Raw genomic sequence first — 27,808 nt, forward strand, 5'->3', positions numbered from 1 at the left:
TGTAAGAGATAAATTACTAAAATGTTAGAAAGGACAGAAGTATGTCTCTTTAATTACCGAATATAGCAATTAGTCAGGAACTTCCATTTAAAAACTCCTTAAGCTAATGACAGACTGTGAGATGTGCAGCTCTACTGCACTATAATGTAATGTGGAAAATAGCTTTTAGTAGATTATTACCTGGAATATACTGGCTCCATAAGGTGTTCTCCAGGCATTAAGAAGATTATCTTTTCCAGTGCTTACAAACCATTTGCCTGCAACAGATTGTTTAAATGTTATTGTTGCTTTTTCCTTTCAAAAAATGCACCCCAAGCAACAGATCAGTCATAAGAACAACACATTCACACGTTAATGAAAAACATATCAAAAGAATAGTCACATTTTAAACCAGTAACACTAAGAGGTTTGGTGACAACACAGGGAGTTTCTACAGAAAAAAGGAATGAATTTTTGAGTAGTTCTAATGCTTAACTTCAAAATCCAACTCTTAAATTTTCTCTAAATCTCTAATTTCATCTACAGGCACTGTTGAAAGAATTTTACAGGAAGGAAGGAAAGAAAATACTGGCATGGAAGTATTTCCTTACCACAGTGAGCAAATTTGAGTGACAACACACAGCTCTCATGAAGATGTAGCTGATACTTGTCCGGTTTAGTAACATGCAGCACTTCGACATTACTGTTCTCCATTCCTACTGCCAACCATTCACCAGTTGGACAATAGCCCAGCGAGAAGATCTGGAATTAGCACAGCACATGCTTCAGTCAGTCAGGAAGGAGCTCCAGATATTCTAAACTGACTTCTTGCTACACTGTTAACACTATGCAAAAACAGATCATAGTCTGCTACAGTGTTAAAAAACACAAAAATCCAATTACTATAGTAATCAAGATAAATTAGTTCATGTAAACAAAGCTCAATTAAAACTGTAATAGCAAAGCACTGAATCAAGCTATAAAAGTTAATGTCCTAGCTTATCTGACAGCATTTAAAAATATTTTTGTAAAATATTTTTGAACAAGGACCTACAGGAATGGGAACAGATTGCACTCAGGAACACTTTAATCTGGCAATTATTTTATAAAAAGGATTCTCCACTGCTTTCATAGGAGAAGTACTAATCTGTCAAACAGAAATAATCCAGAAAGATGCTTAGCCAGCACACAGAAAAAAAAAAAAAAAGAGCATGACGCTAAATTATTTGGAGTGTTTTTGAGTCTGTTTTTTTCATTATTATTGTTATTATTATTTTATAGAAGCGTTTCTTTTAGAAAACAATGACACATTTTTCTGAATATGCTGAAGCTCCAAAGATTGCACCTGTGATGTGAAATCATGTTGCTGTAGCTGTCTCCCTTCCCTCAGGTCCCAGGATCTGACTGTGTTGTCCAAGCCTCCTGTCCAAAGCTTGGTTCCATCATTAGAAATGTCAATGCAGCTGGCTCCATCTGTGTGACCCTGAAATTGTCTGAAAATATAAAAAGATTCACACATTCTCATACCAGAAATAATCAGTTCTGATTATTTACTCAGAATAATTCCTTTTTCTTTTGGTCTCTGAAACTCTATCGTTAAAGGAAGGAAAAAGGTAAATTGCCATGGAAATCTGAAGGAAAAAGTTAAATTGCCATGGAAATCTAAGATTAATCTCAACTCTGGGATGGCCATATGAGCTTTGTGATGAATTGACAATGCAATTAATCACACCATACAGCCAAGTGTTAATTTGATTTTCAGAAGCATTCTTCATGAATTAGGTATTCTGAGGGCCTTTGCTGCTATTTAATACCTATGTTTTGACTGGAAATACCACATGCTCCTGAAAGAATGTTGCATGACTGTCAAAATTTGTTTGCATTAAGGAGAATCTGAAGGACAATGACAATTTTTCTTCTTTTAAAGGCAGTCCAAATGGAAGCATCAGAGGGTAAAAGCCTGTCTTTGTGTGCAATATTTAAACAGTATACCTTATAGCAACATGTACACAGTGCAGAGTACAAAGGTCTGTACGAGTGGCTCCTAACTATCTTACTGGTCATTATCACTGAACATCAACCCCAACTCCTAAGAAGCCCAGGTGTGCAATGAAGTGATTTACACACATTTGTATCTGAGACATATTTGCAGACAAATCTGCTGGAACATTGATTAAAGAGATTGGAGTGTGAGCACAGTGTATTGCACGGAAACAAAGAAATCCATCTGTTCAAAAAACCTACAGCAATTTCAACACCAAGTGATCTTTAGCAATTACCAGTTAGGAAGCAGTTTGGCAGGCTTGAAATTATGAAACTCTCAAAACCCACAAACAATTAAATAGATTTTTGTCAAAGTACTAGTCATTGCCTAGCACAAAGTACATAGTCATTGCCTAGCAATGAAATAGCAGGAGCAACTATGCTGACACCACAAAGAAATGAGTGCATTTATGCAGAAGAGCATGTAAGGCTATGTTTAATTAATTCTTCACAACCCGGTGATCTGGTTCTGTCGACCTACCTCACCAAAGTCTGGTTATGCAGATCCCACACTGCAATATTCCCATCACTACAGCAAGAGAAGCAGACCTTGGAATCGGGGCTGATCGCTAGGGCATAGCAAGCTGGAGCAGAAGATGTCAGCTCCGCTTTAATGCGTGGAGTCGGAGCTGCCAGGTCCCAAATGGATAACGTGCTGGCTTCTCCACCGACAATCAGGGTGCGGCCGTCAGGGAGCAATCTGCAGGAACGGATGTAGTTATCTCTGTTCTGTGGAGACAGAAACCATCGAGAGATTACTCATGAGGAAAGGAAAACAGCATTAACATGAGAGCAGAAATCCATAAAAGTATTGTATTCCCTCCTGGTTTTAATGAGCCATTTATACTTACGACAATGATAAAGTATATTAATGCCAGAAAATTACATGACATTAGGGAAGTGCTTAAACTTGATCTACAAAATTCAGTAGCGAGAGATATTTAATCTTAATTAGCATCAAAATGCAAAGACCTGAACCCAACTCCAAACAATTCAAGACAGCTGTATTCAACAGCTTGTGCAGAAAGTTACATTTTCATATGCAGTTTATTTCAGCACATTAACCCCTCAGCATGGAAGAGTACCAAATTCCCTGCACATCCCCCTGCTCTGCTCCAGTGAGACTTGCTGCCACCATCTAGGAGATGTCAGAGAAAAATATTTGGGCAATTTTCTTCATTTGTGTAGTGATTTGTGTAGCAATTCATTATATGTCTACACGTGCTGCACTGTTCTCATTTTATTTCCTTTGTAACAAGAAGCAACATCTTACCAAAAACTGGTAAATGACATGAGAAATACTGCTAACAATGGTTTGTCTTGTTAGCACATTCAAATAATTTGTGAATAACACTCTGGGATATTTTTAATTGTCACATTAAGACAAGGCAATGCATTCACACACATGCACAAACATAAAATACGTGACTATCTTCAAATATTCTCTGAGAATACAGCTGCAAGACAGCAATTTTTAGCATGATGGGATATCAAGCTTTAACACTGCCAACAAATGTCAAAGTTTAGAAACAATATCTGCTGTACTGTCTTTGATCTTTCCCTCTACCAATACAATTTTAGGATATTAAAGATGTTTTGATTCACTGGGGGGAGAACAACACGAGTATTACAAGGAACATACTTCAAACTGCATTCTAAAAGAAATAAGATTACAAATAAAGTATCAAGCTTTGATACCAATGACAGAACACAAATAGCCACTGTTTTTTGTACCTTAACAGTATCATTTCAATCTTAACACAACCTGCTGTCGTCTTCTACCATCGTAAGCTACCATTTACTTACCAGGCAGTCGAGCTGAGAGACAGGGCTCTTGTTGCCAGGGTGGCTGATATCCCAGACTTTGACACACCCCTTGCCACCCGTGTACACATGTCTCGTGGGGTTGCTGATGGTAACTGCACACACAACTTCCCCATGGTTCAGAGTGTTGATTTGACGGGCATGGCGAGGGATTCCTGGACCAATGAGGGCATCAGGAGGGAAAGGAACAGGCTGCATCTGGCCATCTGCACTTACATGAAATGAGTATGCCCTACGAAGGAAAAAACATAGGGATAAGAGGACAAACAATACAAAGTTTTTCTTCAAGCCTATTTCAGAAAACAGAATTTGGTATGTGTTTCCACTATGGGCATTCAGATTGTCACTTAGCTCCTTTCAAAGCTTTTTTTCTATAATATAAGAAAGAAATTATTTAGACATCTGTAACCAGGATTTCAAGGGAGATACATAACACAGCAATGCATGGAGACCACTGCCTGCAGAGAAGGGAAGGACAGATCAGGGTCCACTGAAAGACAGAAATAGATAGCCAGTTGCAGTAGACCTCTGGGGGCAGCTGAGTGCCAGATAACATTTGGTTGCTCTTACATGTGGACTTCAGCTGGATCACTACCTAGTTGCTTCAGACACACTGCAGGTCCCACACAGTGTTACCGAAGCAGTGAAACCACCACTAGGAAGGGGTTAAGCCCCCAGGTAGGCTTGCTGACATCTGACACGACAGACCAGCAAAAACGTATTGGAATTTCCTTCCTTCTTTTGAGTTTTCTTTCTTTTTCCTTTTTTTTTTTTTTTTTTTTTTTTTTTTTGTGTGTGTGTGTGTGTGTGTGTGAAGCTGACACAACAACTACAAATCCCAATTTCTCTTGCCAGAATTAGGACTCTCACTGAGAAAGAATGTGTTGTGTGACTGCCAGTTATGCCACCTGTGAATAACCTATCAACAGCTTCATCTCAAAATATTTTCCAAGGAGAACAGTTACGTTGTGAAACTGTCTTGTTCTTCAATGCTTCTTGACACATCATATCTATTACAAGACTATAAACATTACAAGAGGGTTCACCTACATGCACTAAAGGTAACCTTAACAGAAAGCTTTAATTTCTTTAGACTTAAAACATCACAGAAGTATTGATAAAAACAAACAAAAAACAAAATGTAACAATGGTGAGGTTGAGAACAGCTCACAAAAAAAAAAAAAAAAAAAAAAATCACTTTATGATACTACCTAGAAAGCTCATTTCTTTAATTGTTGCTTGACAGTCACTGAAGAAGGCAGGCTTCAGAATTCAACTACTGAGTTTGTTATTTAAGAATCATAGTATATTAACATCAGAACAGTAATTTTCATCAGGATAAAATGCAACTGCATTTTCGCCTTCCTGCCCTATTCCCAAAGCTTTACCAACTCTTCTCATCCTGCTCTCCATTTCTTGTTCTGGCAGGCCTGAGTGACACATCATATCATCATTCCCCATTTTTTGACATTAAACACATTCAGGAAAGGTAGGACAGATTTCTGTGGCTGTCAGAAGCAGCAAACTGCCAATATGAGTAGAATCTTGGTTTCAATTATCACTACAGAAATCTGAAATAACTTTCTCATTATTTCCTTAATTCCTGTTCACTGCAGTAAAGTACTGAAAAAAAAGAAGCTAAATTTCTAACAAAACAAGTGGAACTTCATTATCATCTTCTCTGATTTTTGTATAAAGTTTCAGTTATTCTGCACAGAGCCATGCTTGAGACTTTCTATATGTTTTCATTATTCAGAGAGATTCTACTAGGCTTATTAAGTATACAGAGAACAAATTTGAACAATTACAGAAATAAATTAATTCTGGAGAAATTAATAATAACATTATTCTCATCCCATCCATTATTCGCATCAGCATGTGTGGTTAAACTGTTGCTTTTTAATTGCTCTTAAACAATGAGAAATTCACACAATGTGTTACTTAAGTAACTTAAAAATATCTGACACTACAAATAACAATAAACACTTAGTAATTATTTCTTCTTTTCAAATTACCCATTTTTTCTATCTTCTCTGTGAAATATGTCTGAACTGGAAAGACAATTATTTGTAGGTAGATCCCTGACACACCGCACTTAAGGGATCTGTTTCAACTAACTGCTCCATTTCAGCTAACGTTCAACAGCACAGATTTTCAGAGCTTTTGTCTTAAAGGAAAAAAAAGTGTAAATTACAAAACAACAGTCCTGATAGCTGTGAAAAATGCTCTACTTAAAAATTAAGATAATCATGCTCAAGGAATCACAGATTTCAAATTCAGATTCCAAGGCTGACAAATATTTAAATGCAATTGTGAATTAAAAGAGTCATCAGTACATCAGTGACCACTCAAAAACCTTCCAGATGCAACAAAAGTTGAACTCACTTGACTTCAGATTCCCTCACCACCACATGTTAAATGTGAGCAGAAGGTCTGCACAATTAAAGTTTCTCAGACCAGACAAGCATAGCTTAACATAGCTGGTTACCCTTCCTGGAGCCAGCTTCATGATGGATGAACTTGAAGAGTGCAAACACCTGAACGTTACGTCTAGAAATTTCTAAATTTCCACTGCATGTGTAAGAAAATCTCCATCCTGCAGAAATTCTTAATGTAAACAGCTGATATGGAATCTGTTGCACATCAATTTTCAAACTCAAGTTTCAAACTTCAGATTTTCAAAAAATCTATCAGGGCAGAATAACTGGCAGAATCAACTGAGATGAACTAGTGTGTGCAGTCTAAGAGAGTTTGACAAGGTGTATGAATTTAGTGGTAAGTTTGTACAAAAGGGGTGTCACACAGGAAGTGGAACTGGGGACCCTCACATAAAACTCAGATCAATACTGTTTGCATCAATGCTTTATTTTTCTCCTCTCTAACTCAAGAGGGATGTGAGCACAGAGCTCTTCATATCTATGTAATTCTTTTTCTGAGACTCACAACAAGTGATGCGTGGTAGAGCAGGTCACCTTTTGCGGTCAGTTCCATCAAGGATGAATTTGAACATTATGATACAATAATTCTTTCCAGTATTTTCAATCAAAGGAAACATTTCAGTGTTCCTTTCTCTGCACACTGCTGCCTGTAACAGCTGGTAAGTTTGCAAGTAATTGCAAGGCTTTTGTGAACAAAGAAATCATTTTTTAAACTGAAAAGCAGAGTACAGTGGAGAAGGAAAGCCAAGATCCCACTCCAATTTGTATTTCTACGTAAGACCAACTAGTCAGATTCAGCATATAACACCCTGAAGCTCAGATCCTTTCTCTGTCCCCTTTTCTCTACTCTACCCAATACTTGCCAGTTGCTATTAATCTTCAAAACAAATTTGCAAATACCACTTCAAGATTAAAGAGTTTCTCCTTCCTTTGCCAAACATCTATATTTATTCTAATTCACAATAATTTTCAATAGCTAAGGGCAATTCCAATCAACAAGGGAACACAACTTTAACAGATGAATAATTTGTAAAGTTGAATATTTGATACTCACGGTTTTCCTCCAGGGATGCCTGTGAGATTGGGAGGGATGCCTGGGACTCGCATGTGATGATGTGGATCAAAACCAACCTACAGTTTTCCCCAGGCAAAACAAAAAGGTATATTAAAGATGGAGACAGGCAAAAGAAGATAGTTTAATTCTCTTTCTCCATAGCAAACTTCCTGAATTACAAAGGCTAGATTTACCCCACAATTCTTACATTCAAAATGAATTACTTAACAGCAGCTAACCCTTACCACTGGAGATCTCCCATAAGCTGCAGCTGCTGCAGCCGCTGCAGCCGCTGCACTCATCTGAGGGGAAATGTTGTGCAGACCAGCATAGGCAGCTCCAGGACTGGTCAGTTCTCCATTCATACCAGCATGTGGCACAATACCAAATGGAGTTGGATAGGGACACGGCACTGCCATAGGTGTCCTTAAACCTGAAGCTATTGAAGCAAAAAAGAGAGAAGTCACTCAGCCATGCCAGACCCATCAGAAGAAATACGAGTTTCTCAAACAGTACAGTACATATACTGATATAACACAGCATATTTGTATGTATATAAAATGCATCTACATATCTATATCTCTCTATACATACATATATATATATGCTGTTTAAAGTGCTGAAGACCCAACTCGGCATCCAGTTTAAGTAGCAGTAAATTCTGATGCCAATGTACACTGGAAGGAAGCAGGTTTTGGGATGAATGGAAGCATCTTCACAACGCTGAGGCAGATCAACGCTCACCTAGTGGGTCCACACCTGGAGGTTTGCCTGGCACGGGCCTCAGTCCGGGAGTGGAGTTGCTGCCTGGAGTTGGTGCATCAGTCCGTGGAGTTGGGGTATTTGATTTAGATACAGGAGTAGTAGATTTCTCATTCTAATCATCAGAAAGAAGAAGGGAAAACAGTGCATTAGTTGTTTTACTTTTCTGACTAGTTGCTGTAAAGCAAGTGGAAGACACAAGTGCACATCTAATCAGTGAAATCTAGCTTTTGGGTTTGGGTTTCAAAAGTCACTGGCAATGAAAACTAAAGAGACACTGAAGAAGACAGAATGGTTTAGGAATTAACTACAGCTTTCACAGCTTTCATTGCCCAAGGCTTCTATGTGATACTGAATGAGGTCAGTGACTGAAGATCACTGTGGCTTGGCAATTATATTGGCAGCACATGTTAAATCCGTCCAGTGGTCACAGACCTGCTCATACTACAAGCTTATTTGAGGAACCACTGCCTTATAGATAAGAAGAGCAGAAAAAAAGTACAACTGACCAACAACTCACACACAAACATGGTACTGGTAACATAAGGTAGAGACAGTGATGGGCATTAAGTCAGGGACTGTGCACTGCTGCTCTTGTGACAAGCTTGTTTATCAGACAGATTGCTGACTCTTGGGCCTGAACCTGTCATTCCATCACCTTTCCTGAGCACTACATTCACTTTAAACTTTCTTTTATTTATTTTATTTCTTTAAGTAATCACATACCCTGACCTGTGAAGAACACAGAAGGGAGTTACTATGCAGCTAAGAAATGTGATTAATTTTGGCCACAAACAGGAAAGGAAAGCATACCCCCGACTTGCTGGCAACTCTTTTTTTGCCTTGTGATTTACGATGTAAGTCAAGGAAGGCTCTTGTAAATGACAGATTACTTTTTAGATAGAAAATAAAAATTATTGTTGTTGTATATGGCCTGGTAATTCAAACAAAGCTAACAACCAAATCACATCCAAGCAAAACTGAATTTGCTATAAACCACAGGCACAGGCAAACAGATCAAGGAACCCCTGTGTACTCTTATTTATTCTAAGAATGACAGTTTTTCATATTGGGGAGGAGAAAAACATCTCTCAACACAGCGCATCTATCATCTACCCACACCACCACTGAAAACAATATTTTCCTATCCCTCCAAAAGGCTGCGGACTTCTTCCCTTCTGTTTTATAAAAATTACTTAAAAAACAAAAACAAATTTTAAACTAATGCTTCATAATGCTTTACTGATAGTTGTACAAATTCAAATGGTATCCACCTAGAAGTCTGGTAAGCAACTATTTCTGTGTATTAACTCAGGTCAGGCGAATTCAGAAGCACTTACAAGGCTAAGTTCTTTGGATTTAGAAGAAGGAGTACTGCTGGAGGATGCAATAGACGCTGGACTAATTGGCGCATCTTTCTTCAGCAGTCGAGTCTTGTCCAAGCCATTCTCCCTTGGAGAGTGTGCTGGGCTCCCCCGTGGAGAGGAAGGATCCTAAACATCAGCAATGCGGATTACTATAAGAAGTTCATACTAGCCAACAGTGCTTGTCCTGAGCAACTCACACTTTGGAGTGAAGCTCTTCCATAAAATGTGACATGTTCGTTTAGCCCTTCAGCAATTTAGCTGATAAAATTTTAAAATCAATATGTATAACAGATTTTGATTTTATTTTTAAGGAAGTCTTAAAAATTGACATTATTGAACATCAAAAATGATGTTTGAAGTCTGTGGATACTGAAATAGGAAATTAAGTCTCATTCTTCAAGTGTCGAGCTAGAAAGGTTTGAGGCATGTGGCAGACCTGATAAATTCACAAAAGAAGTAAAGACCAGAGTGAAAGAAAACACCATTTATGAGCTGAACTGGGCTGGATTCAGAGCACACTTTTGGGACGTACAAGTAACAAAAAATGTCTTATGTACAAATAAGTGTTACAAATCTGTTTTTTATCCTAAAGAGAGACATGATTGGACTCCCTCAAGCTGGCTCTCTTATGAAGGCAAAGACTGTAATCTTATTCATACCCAAAATACATAGATAGCATTGAAGACACCACCATCTAACCCCCACTACTGTAAGGTAAAAAAAAAAAAACAACAAAAAAACCCCACCTAAACAATCAAACAAATGAAAAAAAAAAACCACCAAAAAACAAAAAAACAAGCAAAAACATTCTGTGTACCTCATTGGAAACATCAACTACCAAGTTGTCATCACTCTTTTCACCATCACTGTCCTGCAATAAGACACAGTGTGTAAAAAATACATATTTAATACCCCGAGTTTCCAAAGTAAAAAGAAAAAATAAGTGAAAGAAATGGAAAGCTGCTCACAACTACGTAATATAGCCTGTTTTTAAACCAAGATTTATCCAGGAATAAAATTGCATTATTTAGGTCACCTACAGTGCTTCTCCTTAAAAGATTTCACTAGCTGCAGTATTATTCCCAGATGAGTTTTCAGATCAGTGGATAAAACAGAGAATGAAAATCCTCATCCAAAGTTGCACTGCACCAAGAAGTGGAGACAAGCTAGACCGCAAATTTATCAAGTCCCAGCCTAATTAATGCTCTATCCTCATACACTGCCTTCCACATGTTCTTTATTTATGTCATCAAAAATGCTATCAATCCTACACATACAAGCCTTCCAACCACTGTAAATGATAGGTACAGACAGTAAGAACATAGTAAAATCCTGAATATCAATTTTAAAATTAGTTATGCAGTAGGAAATGGGTGAAATTATAAAGGAACATTTAAGTTTAACAGTACAGAATGTAATTTTTTACTCACATAACGAGCTGCTATTTCCTTCTCTTCTGTTTTCTGTTTTTTACTCTCTGAAGAATAATCTGTCGAATTTCTGTGCTTTTCTGCTGTTCTGAAACTGGCTGAGGGAGATACAGAAGAGCTCTGCTTTTTGAAAAGAGATGAAGAAAACACATCAGATGCTCCTTCCAAACAGGACTTTTTCTGTCAAATTACCTCAACACAACTTAACCCAGCAAGATGATTTAGAGCTGTTCTTAAGGACAGCACTTTGGGTTTTAATCAGCAATAGCAACCCAGCAAGTTTCTTGTGTTAAAAGTGCCCAATGCACTGCAAGAGACACAAATAAAAGAGATCAGTTTACATGGAGGAGTTGATATCTGCAGTATTAGTAAGATGAATGTAGAGCTACTTTGGACCATTTTGTGAATACTTTCTGGCTTGTTTCCTGTATAAATATGCATGGTTAAATCAATACTGACCTCCCAGAAGAAGTGTGTATGTATATGCCTGCAGAAATCACAACAAGAAGAACAAAGACGGTTCAAGCTAAGACAGAATCACAGAATCACAGAATCGCCAGGGTTGAAAGTTACCTCAAGGATCATGAATCTCCAACTCCTCTGCCACACGCAAGGCCACCAACCTCCCCAGCTAGATCAGGCTGTCCATGGCCCCATCCAATCTGGCCTTTAACACCTCCAGGGACGGGGCATCCACAACCTCTCTGGGCAGCCTGTTCCAGCACCTCACCATTCTCTCTCTAAAGAATTTCTCTGTACTCATTTTAGTCCAACAGCTTTTACAGTTTCCAGTTGTGCCTGCAGGACAGGAATACAGTGCAGTGGCTCAGGGAATTCTTTTGCTATTCTGTGGACATCACTTATTAACGACCGTTACAGAGCACATTTATGGGATGGGAAAGAATGGAAGGTAATTTGCACTTTGGGCGCTGTCATTCAGCAACTCTGCTCTACTTCTTTAAACAATCAAGATGACGTTTATCAATTCCTAACGTATTTCCAGAGCTTGGTGGAGCCTGTATGTTCATACACAAACAAGGAAGTAATGAAAGATGCAAAATTTCTTCTGGGATTGATTTTAGCAGCAGCAGCAGCTTTTGGCCTTAACTCAAGAAAGCATTTAACCAGACACTAAGCTTTATCTCACAATGAAGTCAATGGTTGAATGTACATAACTAAGGATGTGTTCTGGTATTTTGCAGAATTGGAACTGACAGGTATGAAGATGAAAATAATCCTCAGTTTAAACCCTGCTGGCTGTCTGCATCTCTCTATTCTCCTTATGTAAGATGTTGAGGGGAACAACTAAAGAAGTCCTTACTGCTGGATTTTAGACCCTCTTGCACATGCAGAAAACACTGGCATTGAGATTTTCTTCCATGTCTTATAATAATTTGTTGTTCTTCAATACAGCTGTATAGTACAGCACTCTGGTTTAAGGGTTAACTGCATGCCTCCGTAAGTATATTTTATCACAATCACCAGGAACACAAACCCCAGAAGTCAGCATTTATGCTCTGCAACTCCTGTTCCATTGCTGTTACTGAATGTCTTATTTCCTCAACATACTATACCACAAACTTCTGACAATAATTAAGAACACTTAACCACAAGTTAAGATGCAGTCATTGCTCAAGTCACATAACAGAACGTTTCTCCTTGCCTGGACACCCAGCTGCCACTTCTTTAAAATTTCCAGTTCTTGTCAACAGTAGCTCAGATTAATGAGTGGTAGAACTTGAAAAAAAATCTTCAGCTTTCTTAACTGGTGACTGTTATTTATTCTTCTGAGTAAAAGCATAAGCTTATTCCTTACCTGAGTAGAAACAACAAATTTTAGTGAAAAGCCAGTGCTGAGCACTGCCTGTGTCTTTCTCATTTCCCTCCCTCTTTCTCCTTTTGGCAGCATACATGGATTTCCTACCCTGAGAAAAGAATATCTTAAAACATGTTCAATGGTTTAGCTTTAAAGTAGATCATTAATCAACTGTTACACTGTAAATGACAAATTAAAAATGCTATTGCTTGCTCTGAAGAGAAAATGCATGTTAAGGCATTTGGAGACAGTAGTGACAATACGCACAGAATCCTTAAAAATAGAGGCTAAGTATAAACACAGTATTAAATGAACTGATAGCTTGAAAAATGTGTTTGTTTACTGCAATGATATAGCACAGTCTTTTGCAAAAGATTTTAATAGCAGACTCCTATTACATTTTTATTAATTTATAATTTGGGAGGCGGTAGCTTGTAATGTGAATTCAATTCATTATTTCTCAACTTCACCCTACAGAAAGCAAATTACTTTAAAACGAAGAAAAATAATCACCAGTAAACTACAAATTAGACTGATGTCTGAAGAATTAAAGTAAATTACTGCACTTATTTAAATAGAAATACTTATTTTCATGAATTTGAAACTATATAGTTTCATTTTTCACAATCTAGTTAGCTATGTGCTACAGATACCATTTTAATCTTTGATTTCACTGCTTAATAAAGTAATAAATTAAAGCTTCCTACTAGAATGATAAAGTAGTTAATTATCTCTAGCACATAAAGGATGAGTACCACATTGGGCACTGGAGCAATGCACACTGCTTAATGGTTTTACTGCTTCAAAGATGGATCAGACTTGATTCTGATATGAAAATATGGTATCCCACCTGGCATTTGTAGAAAGAATGTTGACAACTAACCTAATGATAGCTGATGGGGAGAGTGAGCAAATCAGTGGAGTGAAAGGAAGCATTAGAATCTCAATTACCAAACTGAAATTTGGCCAGTGAATTTGGACTAACATTATTTTATCTAAAAAGCCAATTACTACTCAACAAATTAAACATTCTTGCTTTTCAGGTTACTAGTAGATCTGTAAGGATCTACCTATATATGGGGTGTAACAAGTCTTCATGGCTTCCACTGACATCAAATTCTTACATATTAACCCTGTACCCACACACATTCTAGTTTCCACGTCTGCAAATTGATGTATTCCAATTCTTCATATTTGCAAGCTGTGAGGCAACAACCACTGAAGTGAACCACTTAGCTCACCAGATTCTGCACTTTCTCAATTAAAACATCAGTGCTGTCCTAATATTGCCTTTAAGAAATGGGAGGAGAATGACTACTGAGACAAATTAAAAGATTCAGCATTATGCTTTGGCAGGCAGCAACTTAATGGGCCAGAGTCCTCATTCTAGTGACTATGGAAATTTATAGAGAAATAAGTCTTTCACACTGCTGTTCTCTTCAACAAAAAACATTAATCTACTAGAAAGAGTAGCATTTTCCTACTAACCAACACAGAGTTTGCTCACATATAATAATTAGATCAGACATAGGAAACAATATTATTTGGGGAAAGTGGGTTACATTCAGTTTCCATTTTAGCAGAATGTACCAGTTTTTCATTTTCTGCTTAGGTAGGACATTTTTATTCACGTTAAATACATCACAAAATGCTGACAAAAAACATTTGAACAGATACATTTATAAAAAGGCTGAGCATACTGCCTTCTTCACATAATTGGCTTAAGAAGTGAAATAGTTTGTTTCTCGTGCTGGATCCACAGTATTTGTTGCACTAGACCGTAAAACATGGCACGGTATACCTTACAGTGTATTCTGGGCAGTACTGAGCACAGTGTTAAACAAAAAGATTGCCTACCACGAAGGCCATTTGGAGTTTCACAACTCCAAATGGAGAAAAGCAGTGCATCTTCTCTATAACGCTCACAGGGTACTTCCCCTGGTGGAATATCAATGCCACACAGGAACAAATAAATGATCATAAAGAGGGCAATATAAGCCTCTTACTGAGCCATAAAGTTATCACTGGTAACAAGGCAAACATCAGCATCCTCACTTTCTACTTGGTATAATTAATACTTGAGACTGCCTGGAAAAAGAGAAAGCTGAGGTACTGAAGTCACCATTTTAACTCCAGCTTCCACTGAAGTTACTTACATTAACAAAGATGACTCATGCTGTAATGGCAGGGAAAAAAAGAAAAAAAATAAATCAATATGGTCAGATTGTGCAGTCTTCCAACTGCTCTCAAATCCTGTAAACCCCAGCTATTCATATGCTCGCTTCTGCAGATGAAGACCTGGCCTGAGCAGACTAAATTATAACTGAATAGAATCAGTGTTAAAAGTAATGACTAGAGATGACAAGATGAAAAGCCCTCCCCCACAATAAAAGCTGGTAACTCTTTAAAATATTCATGAATATGACCATTCCCCAGTGTACCCTTACTGCTAAAATGATCTATTTGGAGTGTAATAATTAAAACAATCGTTGCCAACAAAGTGGGATTATGATATAATTGACCATCCTGAAGTATTAAGCAAACTTCAGTAAAAGCCAAGGATGCTCAACCCTAAGGTCAATTACAGTATAATTACCTGAATGACATTATTGATGTTATAAAGTCTGTTGGAAGTATAAAAGAAACTATAAAAATGGATACAATATGTATTACAGTCCAGTGATGATCAGACAGCAATGCTGCTTGGTTGGACAGTTGGTGCCAACATTACACATGGACATACAACTGCCAGAGATCTGACAAAGGCATTGTCTTGTCCTGGGTGGGCACTGGCTTCTGCCCTTTCCCTCCAGCTTTCCCAGCACCCCGGGCTGCTGCATGGAGACCACCCTGCTTGTTGCTCTCAGAATTAACTGGCAAACTGCTTGGCCTTTGGGTTTGTCTCATCCGCCCATGTGAAGCTGCTGGTAACTGTCCTGCCTCTGCTGCCTCTTAAGACAGAAAGCTTCAGAACATCTGTTCTCTGAAGAGAACTTTCTTTTTTTTGTTTTAAATTCAGTCTTCCATGCATTTCATCAAGTTTCCCCTAAATCTAGTGCTGATGGAGTGAGTGAATTCAGCCCTGCTTTAGGCATGCCTTGCCATTTTGTAAGCTTCAAATACATCCTCTCTCACCCTTCTCCTTCTCAGGCTGAAGGTCCTGCCTTCTTGGCCTTCCTCCTTTAAGCCACTCCATTCAGTTAGTTGTTTAGCTGCCATTTCAGTGCCGCCTCCACTACGTCACTACTGAGACATGGAAGCAGGACCACACGCGGTGCCCCAGCACAGAGCCAGACGTGCAGCAGTCACACACTATCCCTTTGGCTACAGCCTGCACCAGATCAAGCCACAGCAAGAATGGCGACCATGCGGACGTCACGGAAGAAAACCTCACTGGCCACTGAGTTTCCTGTAAAGTTCTGCCCCTCCTAGTTCTGAAGATGAGCGCAAGTAGAAGCCTTCAGGGAACCCTCCTCGCCTCTTATGTGAAATGGTAAAGCAGGCTGCCCAGCAGTCTGCCAAGGCCACCACCACACAGCCAGGAAAAAGAAAACCACCAAAAATGCAACTAAACAGCTCCCACATAGTAGGCTTTCTGCATGGCTTCAACTATAAGGGAATACCCATCTGTTTAAAAAATGCATTTGTTTACATACTTCCGTATGCACATATTTTTTATTAAACTAAAGGAGATGGTGTGAAAATGCTGTAAGCTGCTCTGTAGGTACCATATGGTGTGTTTCTACAGGGCTGCATTCCTGAGGTCACCCATACGTCCACATTTACTACACATTTCTGTTCTTATTATTACCACTACTGCATTCCAGTATCCATGCCAGCCCAAATGAATTTCCACTATTTGCTTTAATTTACTGATGTTCTTCCTTTGCTGCCCTTATTCAGTCAGCTGAACACTGATACTGCCCAGAATGAGCTCATCAAATGAGGATACTGGTAGCCAATTATTGTTCCCACAGATATTATCAGTGGCAGCGAACCTTTAAAATGTTTTTACTGCTCATTTCCAACTTGTTTCTCTATATAGCCAACATGAAATCCAACACCCAGTCTGCTGCATCAAGATCAAACTGACTTTCTTGTCTCATTCCCTGCCTTCTCTCTGCATTTGCATTTACAGACATTGGATAAAGTCTCAGTACTTGTTGGTGAAGAATGCAACTAACTAGCTCAGAAAGGCAGAACAAAGCTACTTTTAATATCACATGACTCTGTCTGAGATAAGTGAACTGAACTTAGTAATCATGGGTACAATAATTATTTTTAATACAAACTATGATTAAAATGCAAACTTTGAAGTTTCATATTGCATTTTTATCCACTAATTAATGTCATTAATTGCAAAATTAAAGAAGTTAATTAGTGAATAAGAGTGTCAAAAAAACTCCTTCAAAGTCTAGATGTGCAACGCTGCTTCATGAGCAATGAATGGGCCATAAAGAAGCCCAGAGTAAAAAGACGTATAGGCTGAGCAGTTTGTCTCCAAAAGGCAAGTGTTCTCAAAAGTTTCACATGAATCAAAATACAGCTATGTGTATACATTATGTATATGCGCTTGTAATTTCTTTTAAAATATCCACATATCTGTTTACATGGGTGATGTGGTTGCCCTGGTGGCACCAATGTGGTATTTCATCTATCAAAATCACTGGAGTCCAGATAAAACGAGTGTTACAAAGAACGATAAACCACTACCATTTGCATGTTAATTCCAGTCATGTATTTTAACATGATACACTTACCAACTTACTATAAGCTGCACAGTCCACACAGTAGAAGCTGGAGATACCTAGCAATTTTGACATATAATCCTACCAGCATGTGCTGCTGTTTCTTTGGTCCCTCCTGGTGTCCAGGTGCACAGTGGTGGCAAGAAAAGGAGGTGTTTAAAGCAACAGAAAGGCTAGCCTTTCACAGACAGATTTTTGCAATAAATCCTTTAAAATACAGCTTCTTCAGTAATCACTGGCTGAGGGCGTAACACGTGTAAGGCCTAATCACTGCTGACACTATGAGGGTCAACACATAGCAAGAAGAACCAATGTGGCTTAAGTACAAGCAGTGAAACAGCAGAAGAGCATAGCTATGAGGCAGAAAAGGAAACATAGATTTAGCTTGAAGTGTATCTTAGCACAAGCATGTGAAGGTAGTGAAATCAAGGAGTGCGGCAAGAATAACAAGCATCCTTTGGTAAGCAGGACAGTTTGAACTAACGTCCTGGTTTAAGCAGGGAACAAAAGTAAAAGTAACAGATGGGTAGCAAAAGGAGTTAAACACTTCTGCTATGTTTACAGAAGCTTCAAAGTTCACAGATTACATTTACCATCAAGCCAGCTCTTGTCCTCATCTGCCAACTCGTAAATATTGAATTTAATTGATGATATAAACAATACAGGCATTGTCAAACATCCTCCCCCTTAATCCGCAAAGCAATTCACCACTTCCCACTCACTGTCCCTCATTTCAGCCTCCTTCCCTTTGAACAGATCCCAAAGATCACAATCTTCAGCACACAAAAAAGCAGGTGAGTAGGCCAGAATGAAAAGATACACAAGGCGTTAAAACAGGAGTTACAGCTGGAAGAGGGAATACAGAGGGTGGGAGCCCCAGGGCACATAGAGGCTGCAAAGGAGTTCTGTACCTAATCACAGGTAAATGCTCCTGAACAACCAATGCACACAAGTGCAAAAATGATACCAGACAGGGTAAATTCTGCTGCTAGCATTTTGGAAAATAAATGCCAAAATCTGAGACAAGCCTTCTTACCAGTCATCACATAATACAAAATCTTGAATATTATTTCAACCAAAATGAGACACTGAAACAGAGGGGTCAAAGGCCAGTAAGTTAGAGATTGAGAAGGATTGTGGGTAAATACAGTTAGCTTTGGAAATCATAAGAAGAGAGCTGTGCCAAGGAAACACAGAACTACAGCTCCGCTCTCCTCAAATATTTATTAGGGGTTCCAATTACTGATCTCTCATGCTATTTCCTTCAACGGAGACCTGAAACAGTTTGAGGAGCTGTAGCAAAACAGAAGCAGAAAAAGAGAGGAGAGTACTGGGAGTTAACTAGTGAGAATGAGCAGGGGAGAGCATGCAATCTCAGGATAAGAGAAAAAGCTCAACCAGCCAGAGCATTCAATGCAGCAATTTAATTGTGGGCTCACCACCATGAAAGAGAGACAGATAACCACCAGCCTGCATTACAGGCTTTGATTCAGCGGCATGCCACAACACGAGGAAAAGCAGTGGCACTCCCCGAGCTTTCTTCAAAAGCTAGTGATGGATGCACAAAGAAAATTCCCGACATCCAGTATATCTCTAGAATATTAACACTAATTATATTTCCACAGCAGCTGAATTTGAACTGAGCACACAAGGTAATTTGGTTAGTTTCAGAACAGTAAGAAAACGCTAAAGAGGGAATGTTTTATGATACCCATTAAAGGCCTGTGTCAGTATGTTTTATAATTCGTTAAAAAATATAGGTAAGAATCAAGAAATTCCCCTGAAGAACAGTCAGCTATTGCTTTGAGCCTTTTCTCAGACTGAGCACCACAGTAAAACTGTTATCCTTTCACTTTGCACAGTGATTAAAATGGACTGTGCGGCACTGAGCCAAGCTGAACATGAACACTTCCCTGCAGTGGCTGAAGCCACAGGGGCTATAAAAAATATCATCAGTACTAGCAACCGAGGTTAGGAGGTAAAAATACACACACCTACCCCCCCCCCCCCCTTAATTTTCCATGGTAAAGTAATAACGATAAGGTTTTAAGCTTTATCTTCTCTGGGGATAGCTAAGTGGATTCACTTTCCACGTGACGGGTCCTAACTACTTTCTCCTGGGATTTACATTCTCTATCTAACTCTTCACTTTGACCAGAAGGATATAACCTGGCACTAATTAGCCTTTTTTGTTAGTGAAAAACCACAGAGATCATGTCTGAAGTCAGCCTCATGGGACATTCCATTTAGTTGCTTTCAGCTGCCGTCCAGATCAGGTACTTTGCCCCAGTTCCTCACATTCTTAGTTTTGGTTCCATTTAATACAGGTTATATCCCTGGCAAAGGCATTCGTTTGAGTTTTCACATTTCTGTTTTTTTTCCACTGTATCTGTATGTGCGAATTTATTCTTTTCATTCTGCCTGTTTGTCTCTGAAGTATTTTAAAGATGCTTTGCTGCATATGTGACCTAGGAGACAATATGGAAAAGCAAATGGTGGTTTTTATGCAATGCTTCAGCGATACCACTAGTTATCTTTCTCCATACTTTCTTATTTCCTTCATTTCTTCCCCTGATTTTCAGTCCTCCCAAAAAGCTCCCTAAATGGCAACAGAAATATTACTTCTACTCCAACACTGCTTTGATCAGCAGAAAAACGTTCATGTTTATCTCAGGTACTAACTCAGAGGCTGCCAATTTGCTCATTTCTTCTTGTGCTGGATCTTGTGCTATGTCTGAAAATCCTAAATATGCTTCAGCCTTTTCTAGTACTCTGTATGATTAAGGAAGCCAGACCTACTGCTAAGTACTGAATGAAAACAATATTCATGATTCAACCAGTCTTTTAATTGTGCAGGTGGATAAAACATGGCTGGGTGCTATTAAATATTTGAAAATTCCAGTTCATGCTGATTCTGAAGCAAAACATTTTCTCAACGATCTATAAAAATATTTTCCAGAATGACATCTTTGAACACTACTGTTCGCCTCTCTGCCCAAGTAACATCCAAGCCCATTATTTTTGCCTCACTTCATCCACACTTACTTACTTGTGTTCCCAAGACTCTTGTTCAGGAAATTATCCCATTTCCTATTCAGGAAAGCACTCGAGCAGATGCCAGATTTGAGGCACACACTTTGATCTCAGAAAAGTCACAAGGCAGATAAAGAAATCAGAAGAATGTATTTATGTGCTGAACTCTGGATGCCTACTGCATGCTACCTTGAATCAGGACCTCAGCTGGTTGCAAAAATAACTGTCCCCAAACTCATTTTTCAAATCAAGAATTTTGGTAAATGGAATGGATAGAGCAAGGCACACTTCCTGCAGTCAGCCTCAAAGCAGTTACATCGGTATATAATAACACATTATATGTACAGCACCTACTTAGAAGACAGAAAATAAAACACACTGTTCTTCTGCCAGATTTTTAGATGCATTACAATTTCAGAACATCGTAGAGTTCTGCCAAGAGAAGCAGTAGTAGCTTATATTTTTCTGGGCATTTCATTATTTATATTAGACAGGTCATGCTGTTAATTTTTTAAATGTTAAAAGCACAATCAAATACGAACATTTCCAGGCTAGCTGGAAATGGTTTGATGTCAGCAACGAGCAGCCAATACATTTTTAATTCAGGCTAGAGGATAAAAAAAGAAAAAATCTCTCTCCAGTACACCCCCATACACTCTGCCAAGAAGTTAAGTGTGATAACTGGCATGCACACACATGATCTTCTGTTCAATTCAAGTGAGTTATCTTAGAAAATTTGTGAAGACTGCTCTCCCTCATTTAAATACCTCATAGTACAATCCACCTTCCCCTTTGCTTTGGTTAAGGGAAGACTACAGTAATCCCCCTCAAATAGCATTCTGGCAAACACTCCTAAATTATGTAATTCACTAGGTTCAACTCTACTGTTACAATCATTTTCAAGGAAGATGAGTATAATATATTATCATTATAGCTATACAACCCTGAGCTGAATTTTTCTTGGCTGAATTCCTAACATTTTAATGCCGAAACTGATCTGTTTTTAAAACATCACATGAAAGGTTTTTTTAAATACCATACATGCTCAAGCTCTTTATTTTAAAAGGTTTAGAAACGAGCTAGCAGGAACAAGGAAAAAAAAAAGTTTTGTGTTTTCTAATCTAGTATTAAATACATTTTAAAGAACAACAGACATGTTTCGAAACAAACTATTGCAGTGTACAAATTACCCAGAAGGGATGGAGACAACAATACCTACAGTGTGGGTTCTGATCTGCGAAGAAGTTGGCGTTTCATCAAGGTTGTCTAGGAAACCATTTTTTTAAATTTACTTAGAATACAAAACGAAAGATGTTTATTTCCGTTTGGGATGCCTCTGGAGAAGCTGGCAAATAACAAGTTTATTAAAACGACAAGTTCAAGGTACTTTCCTTGTTGACTGTAAATAACCACCCCGTGAGCCAATTAAGAACAGAGATCAAAGGCCAAAGGAGTGCTATAAAGCCAGAAGTGACAGAGTTAAAAGAAAGCCTCCTCAAGTTACTGCAGCATGGGAAATTCCTGTACACAACATCCACTCCTGTAATGCCTTTTTATTCTGGCTTTGGACCAGGCTAAAAACTAACACCCATGCGTTACTGGACACCTACACAAATGGCTTGCTTCTATTCACAGCCAGGAACTGTTTTAGTTGTAAAAAGTGATCCTGATAGGACCTGAAGCAGCTAGACAGTGAGGAGGTAAGAAGTGTTAGAGAGGTATATAAGAATGCCTGGTTCCAACTTGTAAAACAGATTTCTCAGTTGGGAAATTTTATTAGATCCCACACTGCAGTAGCTTGTCAGTGAATCCATCCTCCTTAGTAGGTGCCAAGACTGTGACTTTACAAGTCAGAAGACATCATACTACTAACCTGACTCCTACTGCATAACTTGACTATTACTATGATTTCTGCACGTAACAGCTTCAACTTTGGTATCAAAACAGGGCATGAGTGAGTGGGGGTCCTTTCACCAGGTACACAGAGTGCTGCCATCAATTCTCTTGATAGTATTTAAGAAGCTGAACTGCAAGTCATACCACTGTTCACCAATCAATACCTGGGCTGCTTGAGCAAGACTCCCCTGCAATACCACCTTCCTAACTCTGCTCCCCTGCAATACCACCTTCCTCAACCTCAGTTAAGTCCTGCTCAAAGAAAATCTCAAATCTTTAAACAAAGTTTCAGTACTACTACTTGAAATTAGAGGATAAATATGAATATATCAAGTCCATTTTCCTTGCTTCCACTATCTGTCCTTGCCCCGTACATCAGCAGGTGGAGGGGAGGGAGGCGCTTTTAGCATTTGTTGTGACTGGTAAGATCATCAGACTGAATACTGCGTGTAGACTTCAGTTTTGACAGTAAATGTAAATTTCCATTTAAAGACACCTAGAGCACCAGATGGAGCTCTTACAGTGAGAAAATGTAACAAGCTCTTTCACAGCAGGCGCAATTGTATTCCGAGCTCCAGCCTGCAGATGGAAATACTTCTTCTCTGACTACATGAATTCCCACAGGGAGCTTTCACTACCAACGAAAATCACATTCACCTGTGGGGCTGCTCCCTCTGCAACTGCACCAGAGGAAATGAGGGAGAATCCTGAAGCTGTGCAGCATCCTATGTTGGCAGCAGCATGCCATGCCAACCCTGATGCACAGCTGAGGAATCTTGCCCTGCACACATGAAGCAGCACAGCCCAGCAAACACAGCACGAGGCTGGAAGAACAGGGAAGAACAGCAGGCACAGGGGTGAGCTGCTTGAGTCATGCTGGCAGCGATGCACTACCAAGTCAGGTCAGTGCAAGCCATGGGTCTCAGTGCTAGTGCACCTCACACCACAGTCTATACATGCTGCGCCTCAGTAATGTGATCGCAGTGTTGCAACTCTCCCAACACCGAACTGTGTTTCTGCCCATCCTGCTACATCTACAGCCCCAAGCAGTATTGAAGGATCTGTACAATGCAAAAAACCTCAAGGAAGGATGAGAGTTAAGCCAAAGCTTCTGAAAAAAGCTTTCTGAAAAAAATGGACAGAGCCTAGATCGTCAACAGAAACAGGAACAAGCTCCAAAGGACTGAGCTGGCAAACTAAGCCACAAGAGCTATGGCCAGAAGGAAGCATGCATATTTTTGCCCACAATGGCACTCAATGCAAAGATGATTTTAAACAGAAAAATTATATAAAAATGGATCACATGGTAATGCTGATGCCTGAGCAAGAAACTAAAACTGGGGAGGAAAGCTGTGCTTTACATTTGAGAAATCTAGGCTCAGTACTCTGCTCTTTTATCTGATTGGTTGAAGTCAATTACGCTTTTTCATGCCTCAGTTCATTATCTGTAAGGTAGAGATTATTTGTGAAATCTACAGAGCCTTTCCTTCCCTTATAGAGATTGTTGAGAGCAATGGTGTGTTGAAGATTTGGAGGTTCTCCAGTATTAACAGGGATGGGTTCATTAGTATCTCACACTGAAATGGACAAATGAGGGGACAAAAAAAATCACTTTTCTTTGTATCAATACCAACAGTACTACAGCAATCTAAATACTTTAACAGCTTGTCTATATCAAACTCCAGCAACTAACTGGTCTACAATAACTTTAGCCCATCTTAGTTTGTATAAATCTGTATCGTGAAGACACAGGAAACTGAAAAGAGGAAACATTTCTGTATTGTACATAAAGCTAACCATCTAAACTACAAACAAAAATCTGATATGTAAATAAATAAATAACCCCACAATTTCAGGAAGAATATACTGCTGTTTATTGTTGGTTTGTTTTATTTTTTTTGTGTGTACATGATTTTAAATTACCTATGGTTAATAAAATTAACCAGTAAATCTGCTATCTGCAGACTTGTCTTTGAAATTATTTTCCTCAAATTAAACTCATGCATTTGAAAGGTGAATAAAGTCAAACCTGCAGCTGCTTACAAAACTCAGATCTATACTTCAGAACACATAAGGCCACCCACCTCAAGACAGCTAGATGTCAGATAAACCTCTAATTTCACAGAGCCATTCTCATCATCATTCCTTCCTATACCCTACCAAATACAGTCTTTCATTGCTTTGTGCTATGCTGTGTCTGTACTTACAGCGCTCCGTAAGTATGAAAATCAAACAGTGCGCATTTATCCGATTAAAATCTAATGTAAATGATATGCAAAATAGGTGCAGTCCAGTGGCTCACGGCAAACTGCCAGTAAAGACCTTCTGTGCTGAAGGTTGTGCACAGCCGATATAGGGCACTGTATCTCTGTCAATCTTCTACAACCATGTCTCTGTTTTACAGTTTTGTCCTGTTTTCATCTAGGACAAGTCGATTTTTAGTTCATAGTGTCTGGTATGATGCTGTATCTTTGCTTTAGGAGAAAATCCAGTTGCTAACACATCAGTGTTTTAGTTGTTGCTGAGCAGTGCTGTATGGAGCCAAAGACATTTCAACTTTATGTACGGTCCTGCCAGCAAGGGTGCTTGGGGAGCCCCATGGTTCAGAACTAGGTCAGCTGACACAAACCGGTCAAAGAGATATTCCACACCGTATGCAGACATATGTGAAGAAAACTTCAAACTGTGGGAAGTTGGCTGCGGCTGGGGGCAGCCTGGGGACGGGCTAGCTATTGGTCTGTGTATGGTGAGCCATTGGCTGAGCTGGCTGCTGAGTTAAACCACAACATTATTTAATGGTCTTTTCCATCTCCGCTTATTTCTATCTAGACACCGTAGCACTTCACTTTCTTACCATTTGATGCCAGTTTATATAAAACAAATCTTGCAGCATAATGCGCAATCACTTTGTGAACTGGATAAGTTCTAATTCAATCTCAATTTAGGCAATATGCCACTTCTCTCCCTTCTTGCTCCTCTAATCACTATTAATAACTATTGTTACTCCAACCCAAATTCCTTCCAGAAGCACTTTCCTGCTCCCAGGTCTCAGCTTCCAAAAACTTTTGCCGCCTTCTCCTGTTAAAGAACAGCTTGGGGCCATTCTTAGGGGGCCGTTCTTACAAGTCCATAAGCAAAGAAGATTAGCCTGAACAGCTAACTTTCTTTGATAAAGTAGAGAGAAAAGTGCATTCCACATGAAATCAGAAAACTATCCAAAGGTTCTTTAAAAACCATCCAGGCAATGCCACTGAACACTCACGAGTTATTTTTCTGAGTTTCTGCATAATTTAGATGATTCAAAACTGGATTTTCCAAATGCTATGCAGAGATGATTATGGGACATACTTGTTTTGACTAGGCTTTAAATCTCTACTTCTCAGAGATTTCTCATTTTTCCTTTTTTTCGGGGTTGAAATTTGCTATGAGAATTTCTTCAGCCCCCTGAACAATTCTTAAAGAGTATTCCCTAAAGGGAGAGACAAAAAGAATTGGGGATTCATCATGCACAAGCTGATATTTACAGTAACACCACTCCCAGTACATGTCTGCTTGAAATAGCTTGATATTTCTTCACTTTCTTTTAATATTTGTAGGATTAATAACAAATTCAGGCCCTGATCCGATAATATTTAACATCTGGGCAAAATGTTCCTTGCTGACGTCCACAGGGCCCTAGTTTGGCACAACAAACACACTGCATGTTACAGAAAACTCAGCAATGGCAGCACTAAAAGGCAATTTCTTCTTATCCCTTTTTGCGCTTCTCTTCTTTTGTTAACGTGAAGAGACTAGGAACAATATGGCAACCAGAACAAAGGAGAATCAAGAAAACACTCATGGATGATTGCACAAAGTCTGTCCATAAACACCGCGATTACCTTGCTACTATAGCATTTGGTTTTAGGACAACTTGAAGCTCCACGAAAACAGGGAACAAAAGATATTTGCATATGACAACTTCAGTGCCCCGAGCCTTCTGGGTGTTTCAGATACCACCAGGCACACAGGCCGCAGCAGAGGCAAGGAATGCTTCAGAAAACTGCATTGTCTCCTTTCACCACAGTGGCATCTTCACCCCTGTGAACTCTTTTTCCACTTTCTAGTTGACCTGCACAACGCCCAAAGGTTGATTGGTAGAAGAAACCTGTAGCTGCAGTAACAAATATAAAGCATCTCTCTTGCTAACTCCTTCCAGACCATACACCAACTTCCTCCATGACCAGACAGACACAGTAACCGTATTTCACAACATATTAAATGCATTAAGGGTCCCACACAAACAATGCTGAGGCACAAAACTCAGAGCCAAGATGGCTAGAACAAGCTTGAACATCTTCCAGGACCAGAGCTGCCTTTTTAGCAAAGATATCCTAAAGTAATTCTATTCTTCTCTCTCTATTCTTTGCCATCTCTCATGACAGCCTTGAAAAGAAAGACAGCTGGCAAAAAAGCAGCAGTGACAAAACTGTGAGTCAGACAGAGGTAGAAAGGTTAGACTCTGGGAGCCAGAAAGCACAAGGATAGGCCTCTCAGACACCTATTTTTAAATGCTTCCTTTCTCTCTCCTTCCTCTCTTCTTGAAAGACTAAATGCAAAATGAAATCATCTTACAGAAGGACAGCCGCTTCCCCCCTGTGCTCAGTCATTCCAATCACACTGTGTTGTCCAGTAACCTGCATTGATAATTCCTCATGAATAAAATGCCAACATTATCATCCTCAGCTATGTTGTTGACATGCTTTTGCTATTTCACTAAAAATACCATTAATTTTCTGGCTTCACAACAGCTGAGCTACTCCCCATTTGAATATACAAAAGAGTATTTTGTTTAAACCAAATTAAAAGCGTTCCAGTAAATGACTTCAATTTTGCTGGCTATACTACTTCAGTGTATACCGTTCTATTTAATCCTCTCTTTTCCCAACTCTACCCCCTTCTACCTCCCCCTCCTTTTCTTTTTTTTTTTTTTTTTTCTTCCTTCCTTTTTCATACTTAATCCTTTCATGCTAGAAGCTGGATTTGCCCAGCAAGACATCCACATTCAGAAAGAGCTTCAAAAATGTGGTTCCAAAGAGTTAAGGCAATGGTGAAATCGCCTCTGCTCTGTTTTTATTCACCTGTGTTTGCCAAAACATATTTAGCAGTTAGGAAAGGAAGAAAAAGGGGAGGGGGAGCACACAAACCGAGAACATACCTTCAATTTCCCATCCTGTTAAGTGTCGACATTCCCCATCTAAGTAAAAAAAAACAAAACGAAAAAAAAAAAAAACAACCAAAAACCAAACCACTACCATTGCCAACCCCTCCTGGCATCTCAACACTTTATTTGTTCCCATTTGTATCTAATGCTTTTGTCAACAGTTCAACAAAAAGTCAAAGCAAACAGACCCACTACAAACACTGGGGGTAACAGCA

At 39.0% G+C, this 27,808-nt stretch overlaps 1 protein-coding gene across 12 annotated transcripts in view; it reads right to left on the bottom strand.

The window, feature by feature from the left end:
• Positions 1 to 27,808, bottom strand: part of LOC306956756 (transducin-like enhancer protein 4) — a gene marked incomplete at both ends in the record, with an annotated part of 98,396 nt that overhangs the window by 1,532 nt on the left and 69,056 nt on the right. For 8 of the 12 annotated variants that reach the window (XM_079548047.1, XM_079548046.1, XM_079548049.1 and 5 more), the window contains 11 exons: positions 181 to 257; positions 591 to 741; positions 1,325 to 1,472; positions 2,504 to 2,751; positions 3,829 to 4,078; positions 7,339 to 7,415; positions 7,584 to 7,777; positions 8,083 to 8,215; positions 9,441 to 9,593; positions 10,285 to 10,338; positions 10,898 to 11,017. In XM_079548047.1, coding sequence (XP_079404173.1) covers positions 181 to 257; positions 591 to 741; positions 1,325 to 1,472; positions 2,504 to 2,751; positions 3,829 to 4,078; positions 7,339 to 7,415; positions 7,584 to 7,777; positions 8,083 to 8,215; positions 9,441 to 9,593; positions 10,285 to 10,338; positions 10,898 to 11,017 — 1,605 coding nt within the window. Of the gene's footprint in view, positions 1 to 180; positions 258 to 590; positions 742 to 1,324; positions 1,473 to 2,503; positions 2,752 to 3,828; positions 4,079 to 7,338; positions 7,416 to 7,583; positions 7,805 to 8,082; positions 8,216 to 9,440; positions 9,594 to 10,284; positions 10,339 to 10,897; positions 11,018 to 27,808 lie in introns of all 12 variants that reach the window. The other 4 variants (XM_079548041.1, XM_079548050.1, XM_079548039.1 and 1 more) reach the window with 3 other exon arrangements.

Source organism: Tetrao urogallus (genome assembly GCF_951394365.1).
Source record: "Tetrao urogallus genome assembly, chromosome: Z".
Classification (NCBI taxonomy): domain Eukaryota; kingdom Metazoa; phylum Chordata; class Aves; order Galliformes; family Phasianidae; genus Tetrao; species Tetrao urogallus.